This window comes from Miscanthus floridulus, chromosome 8 (genome assembly GCF_019320115.1).
Source record: "Miscanthus floridulus cultivar M001 chromosome 8, ASM1932011v1, whole genome shotgun sequence".
Taxonomy (NCBI): Eukaryota; Viridiplantae; Streptophyta; class Magnoliopsida; order Poales; family Poaceae; genus Miscanthus; species Miscanthus floridulus.
Window position 1 is genome coordinate 220,708,219 of NC_089587.1, and position 6,514 is coordinate 220,714,732.

At 50.0% G+C, this 6,514-nt stretch overlaps 1 protein-coding gene across 1 annotated transcript; it reads left to right on the forward strand.

Moving 5' to 3' along the window:
* Positions 1–3,190: 3,190 nt before the first annotated feature.
* Positions 3,191–4,948, forward strand: LOC136470680 (probable receptor-like protein kinase At2g21480). The gene is made up of 3 exons (XM_066468436.1): positions 3,191–3,202; positions 3,247–4,674; positions 4,736–4,948. The coding sequence occupies exons 1-3, from the start codon at positions 3,191–3,193 to the stop codon at positions 4,946–4,948; spliced, it is 1,653 nt and encodes a 550-aa protein (XP_066324533.1).
* Positions 4,949–6,514: the final 1,566 nt, after the last annotated feature.

Below are 6,514 nucleotides of genomic sequence, written 5' to 3' on the forward strand. Positions count from 1 at the left end.
ATATAGAATTCAACCAAGCCAACACAAAGCAATTAGAAGTGCTCAAAAAGATTAGGCCAGACTGTTCTATTGCATTGGATTTTTATGCAGGACAAGAATCAGAGGGTCAATTAGTATTGCGGGACAATGAGAATCACTTGTACTTTTTTGGAGTTGCGGTTATAAAATATGCGGTCGGTTTCGCCAAAATCGATACAATGCAAACCTTGTGTCATGCTTGCAGTATCATTTCAGGTTCAATCGTTGCTGAACACAACTAGAGGTATTAGATTCTAACAAGCGTGTTAGGACGTGCTGAAGTTTTATTATCTTAGATTCATGGATTAATTTGAGCTGGGACAAAAAGTTTAGTAGGCTAAAAATGTAGGAACATTTAGGGATAAGATTTACTCCCTTATTGATTATTTTACAAAGTGAAAATAGTCACCGATGTTGGTGGTACATGTACAATTTGGAGAGAAAAAACTGAACAAGTAGTTTGTAGCTTTTTTATAAGTAATTGGTGAAGGGTTGGAGGTGCTGGATCTACAACCTGTGCTATACCCGACGATTCAATCGTAGATGTTATTTCATCGATTTAGATGAAGTTCGGTCTAGTTTCGAAACGTTGGCTCTTGCGGCATATCAAGATTTTAGGCTGGTCGGTGGATTCGGTGTACTCTAGCTTCAGTGTTTGACGAGACTATCTTTGTGCATCCAGGGTCTATTTGCATTGAGCAGGCAAATGCCTGGAAGGCAACAAACCCAGCCCGCTAGGCACTCGAATCGAGGGCCTAGATGGGGTTGCCTGTCTATGAAATCTAACGATATGATTCGTTGTGGCCAGCTCGCTCAGCCAGCGCATCCACGTCGCTGTTATTTCGTGGCCGTTCGATCGGCCGCGCGGACGGTCCAGATCGGGCGAGCCGCGGTCGTTTTACGAAAAACCCCTTTCAGTTTTTGGAAATCAACCCGCGCTCCAGACGTCCTCTCAGAATTTTTTACAAAAAACGCCTCATGTTATTTCCAAATCGACGCGCAGTCCAGAACGGATGCGCACTGGTTTGTTTGCAAAAAAGACCTCCACTTTATCGAAATTCAACCCGCGCTCCATAGACACTCTCATCATTTTTTGCGAAAACATCCTCTGATTTTTCTCAAATCAAAAAACAGTCCACCTTTGATTATTTCTTTTCTTTTCTCCAAAAAAAATATGTGGGGCCGTGCACCGCGCGCATGGGCGCGCCCGAAGGACTAGTTTTTTATGGGCGAGCAACTAAAGAGGCCCCTAGAGCATCAGCTGCATCAACCAACACCACCAGGCAAAGGATACGAATACGATGAAGGACATGGATTTTATTTCAGTTATTTTATATGTAATATAAGGATATATTGTGCCAAGTTTTAATATAATTTTTCTTCCCTTTGAAAGAAGAAATACTCTGAAAGTTTAGTCTATCATGTCATAATCTGACATAGTTTTGCTTTTAACATCAGTTTGAAGTGGAGGCAATGGAGAGGTCTATGAGTGGAGGAAGCGATAAATGAGAGTTGGCACTGCCACTTGTGAAGTAGTATTGCGTCAACCATCATTGCACCAACCTAAGAGAAAGCGTGCAAAACTCTGTTGTTCGTCAGCGGTCTTCATGAATATGTATGGCATTTTTTTTGTTTGATATTAGCTTATAACTATCACTGTAGAATTTTTGTTTGAGAGGCTTACCTTACTGTCTCTACAGAATTGAGGTAGTTACAGTTTGGTTGGCAGTTTGGGTGCAACCATACTTGGCAGGGGTCTAAATAAGCTGTGCAGTTTGACTCTATCTCTTGCATTATTGTACCCAATAAGATTTTTTTTTTCAATATCTAAAGGTGAAGGTAAAACAATCACAGCACAATCTAGCAGCTTTCCAAAATGTAAATTCTTAGAGCATCTCCAACGGTCTCCTTTCCTATCCTAAATGAGAAAAAAAATATTATTTTGAAGATTCTGTAGCTTCAGCAGTTCTCCAAACCCAGCTCCAATGAAAAAAAAAATTGTCAGTCCCTCAAATCATAGCCTCCCACCCCTCAAATAAAGGGGAGACCTCTCCTCCCACAATCCACTATTTTTCTTATTGGGGATTGGATTTTCTCGTTCTGCTGGAGAGAAGACCTTCAAAATTTCAAAACACGTTTTGTATCTCCTCCAATAACTAGTTTTTGGGGGTTAGAGTTTTCTCCTACTTCTGAACCCCTCGAATAAAGGGGAGACCTCTCCTCCTCCAATCCACTATTTTTCTCATTGAGGATTGGATTTTCTCGTTCTGCTGGAGAGAAGACCTTCAAAATTTCAAAACACGTTTTGTATCTCCTCCAATAACTAGTTTTTGGGGTTAGAGTTTTCCCCTACTTCTGAACCCCTCAAATAAAGGGGAGACCTCTTCTCCTCCAATCCACTATTTTCTCGTTCTGCTGGAGAGAAGACCTTCAAATTTTCAAAACACGTTTTATATCTCCCCCAATAACTAGTTTTTGAGGTTAGTGTTTTCTCCTACTTCTGAAGATGCTCTTATACTCTTATGTAACTGAAACTCCAAAGTTTGTTGGCTGTCCAAGATCAAAGCAATAAAATCAGGTGGGGAATAATTCCTCCCTCCCCCTGCGACCCGTCAAAAAAAAGGTAAAACAAGCTGTACATGGATCTTAGAAAATACAAGATACCTACTTTCATCCTTTTGTTTTGTTCTTTTTTTTTTGAAATTGTATCCACCAAAAAAAATATTTATCAAGTGTGTTGTTCAAATTTTATGTCTGTAGAAACTAGCCCAGGCTAACAGAATAATCTTACAGGAGCCCGGACTGATGGACCAGAGTGGTATGAAAGAAAGAAAGAAAGAAATTATTTTGCTTCCCCATGACAAATTTTGACAGACTTGTGAAAGTGAAATGAGTGACAAATCTCTTGAGGCGTGGGTGCTTATTGAACATTTATTAAAGAGGTATATGCATCGTAGACCCTTGAACTTGTCTCGTAGTGTCACTTAGATCCACAAACTCTCTAATCGTACTTCTGGCACCCTAATGTTGTTTAAGTATGCCACTTAGGTACATAACTCATCGGATCAAAGTTTCTACTGACGTGGCAGGGACAGAGCGCAGTCCGACAGCAGCGGGCACCGAACGCGAACACGCCCCGTGACCACCTCCACGCTACGACCGGCCGGCAGAAATGGCACGGAAGGTGCATGTGCCGTCCCGTCCCTACGTGTGTTCTACTTCTAGCAGTATCACGTCGCTGTCCAACCGTCCATCCGTCCGTACGCCGTCGTGGTCGCTACGTTTCATGCCTCGTCGAGACGGCCGCAGGTGCCTGGCAAGTTCGCGTGGTGCGCGCGCACCGCCGCCGACGACAAGGCCGACGTGCCGTCACCGCTGTACGCCACCGCGCGGGTCTTCAAGGAGGAGGCCGTCTACAGCTTCCCGTTCACCGTGCCGGGGTGGCACTTCATCCGCATCTACCTCTTCCCGATCAAGGCCTGCGACGTGGACCTCACGTCGGCCACCTTCAGCGTCGTCACCGACGACAACGTCCTGCTGCACAGCTTCACCCCGGAGAACAAGCCGGTGATGAAGGAGTACGTGATCAACGCCACCGAGAACCACCTCGCGCTCAAGTTCCAGCCACTCAAGGGCTCCGCCACCTTCGTGAACGCCATCGAGGTGGTGAACGCGCCCGACGAGCTCATCACTGACTCGGCGCTGGCCGTCGCGCCGCTGGGCGAGATCACCGGCGTCGTGCACGACGCGTACCAGGTCCTGTACCGGATCAATGTCGGCGGCCCCACCATCGGCCCCGCCAACGACACGCTGGGCCGGCGGTGGGAGACCGACGCGGCGTACGTGCAGACCAAGGAGGCAGTGAAGGACGTGTCGGTGCCCACCAGCACCATCAAGTTCCCCGACGGGACGTCCCGGCTGGTGGCGCCGACGCCGGTGTATGCGAGTGCTGCCAAGATGGCGGACGCCGACGTGGGGAGCCCCAACTTCAACCTGACGTGGAAGGTGGACGTGGACCCGTCCTTTAGCTACCTGGTCCGCCTCTTCTTCTCCGACATCGTGAGCAAGGCCACCAACGACCTCTACTTCGATGTGTACATCAGCGGGCGCAAGGCCGTGTCAGGGCTGGACCTGTCCACGGTGACCGGCGGCGAGCTGGCGGCACCCTACTACAAGGACTTTGTGGTGAACTCGTCGTCGCTGGAGGGCGCGGACGGCAAGGGGAAGCTGAGCGTCCAGGTCGTGCCCATGGGGCAGGACACGGGGCGGATCGACGCGCTGCTCAACGGCATAGAGGTGCTCAAGATGAGCAACTCCGTGGGCAGCCTGGACGGCGAGTTTGGCGTGGACATGGGCTTCTCGTCGTGGCTGCTCCCCATCCACACTGGCCAGTCCTTCACCGCCAGTGGCAAGGGCGGGTACGGGTCCCACAAGAGCGGCAACACCTTCTCCTCCACCATGGGCCTGGGGCGGTTCTTCTCGTTCGTCGAGATCCAGATGTTGTCCAAGCTGCGGCACCGCCACCTGGTGTCCCTCATCGGCTACTGCGACGAGAACCAGGAGATGATTTTTCTCCAGGCTCCAGCACTCGTGTGGCCGTGCCGTGATCATGGCGCCTGCTGCATGCGGCGGCTGCGGACGTGGTCGCTCTCCTCTGTCGCCTCTGCTGGGCTGCCTCGTCATCTTCTCGCTGCTCTGCACCGTCTGCCGTGCGCAGGACCCGGGGCAGCTGCACGTCGCCGGCACGTGCGGCTTCATCGCGCCCGAGTACTCCGTCGGCCATAAGGCGTCGCGGGAGACGCACGTGTTCGTGTTTGGTGCGCTAATGCTGGAGGTGGTCACGGGGCAGCTTGCGCTCCGCGCCGGCGACCTTCGGTGCCCGCTGCTGTCGGAGTGCGCTCTGTCCCCGCCACGTCGGCAAAAATCTTGATCCGATGAGTTATGGACCTAAGTGACATACTTAAACAATATTAAGGTGCCAGAAGTATGATTAGAGAGTTTGTGGATCTAAGTGACATCACGAGACAAGTTCAAGAACCTATCGTGCATATACCTCTTTATTAAAATTTGAACCGCATGATGCAAAGGCACACGCGATTCCGCGCGCCAGTCGTTGTCGTCGATTTTCTCTCTAAAAGCAGCCACTGGACGGCTGGAGTATGTTGGAACCGGTGGTGACCACCGAGTTCTCGATCTTGGAGCTAGCTTGTAGCCGGCCCGGCTCGTTACGAGCCTGCGCTCCCACAGGTCCCAGATCCACCGAAGCTGACAACATATAAGGCTTTTGGGCCTTACTCAACCCAAAAGACTAGCCTAAAAGGTTGGGGTTCTCTCGCCTTATATGTTGTGCTCCCCCACCATCGCTACACGATGTGGGACTAAACCCCAACGTACCCAAAGTCAGAAAAGCTAAACCCGATAAAAAAATCTCGAGCGTCACATCATGGTGGGGGCACCTCGATGTATGACTAAGGGGGAGATTGTTGGGGTTTAGTCCCACATCATGTAGCGATGGTGGGGAGCACACCATATAAGACGGGAGAACCCTCATCTATTAGGCTAGTCTTTTGGGTTGTGAAGGCCCAAGGCCTTATATGTTGTAGCTCCGGTAGACCTAGGACTTATGGGAGCGCAGGCTCGTGGTAATGAGCCAGGCAGGCTATAAGCCAGCTCCAAGATCGTAAACTCGATGGTCACCATTGGTTCCAACAATTGGTATCGGAGCCGGTACTCATGGTCAGAAAAGCTAAACCCGATAAAAAAAATCTCTGATACCAATTGTTGGAACCGGCGGTGACCACCGAGTTCACGATCTTGGAGCTGGCTTACAGCCGGCCCGGCTCGTTACGAGCCTGCGTTCCCACAGGTCCCAGGTCCATCGGAGCTACAACATACAGGTCTTGGGCCTTCCCAACCCAAAAGACTAGCCTAAAAGGTTGGGATTCTCTCGCCTTATATGTTGTGCTCCCCCACCATCGCTACACGATGTGGGACTAAACCCCAACAATCTCCCCTTAGTCACACATCGGGGTGCCCCGCCATATGTGACGCTCGAGATTTTTTATCGGGTTTAGCTTTTTCGACCATGGGCTCCGATACCAATTGTTGGAACCGGTGGTGACCACCGAGTTCTCGATCTTGGAGCTGGCTTACAGCCGACCCGGCTCATTACCACGAGCCTGCGCTCCCACAGGTCCTAGATCCACCGGAGCTACAACATATAAAGCTTTGGGCCTTCACAACCCAAAAGACTGCCTAATAGGTGAGGGTTCTCCCGCCTTATATGGTGTGCTCCCCCATCATCGCTACACGATGTGGGACTAAACCCCAATAATCTTTCCCTTAGTCACACATCGGGGTGCCCCCACCATGATGTGACGCTCGAGATTTTTTTATCGGGTTTAGCTTTTCTGACCATGAGTACCGGCTCTGATACCAATTGTTGGAACCGGTGGTGACCACCGAGTTCACGATCTTAGAGCTGGCTTATAGCCGG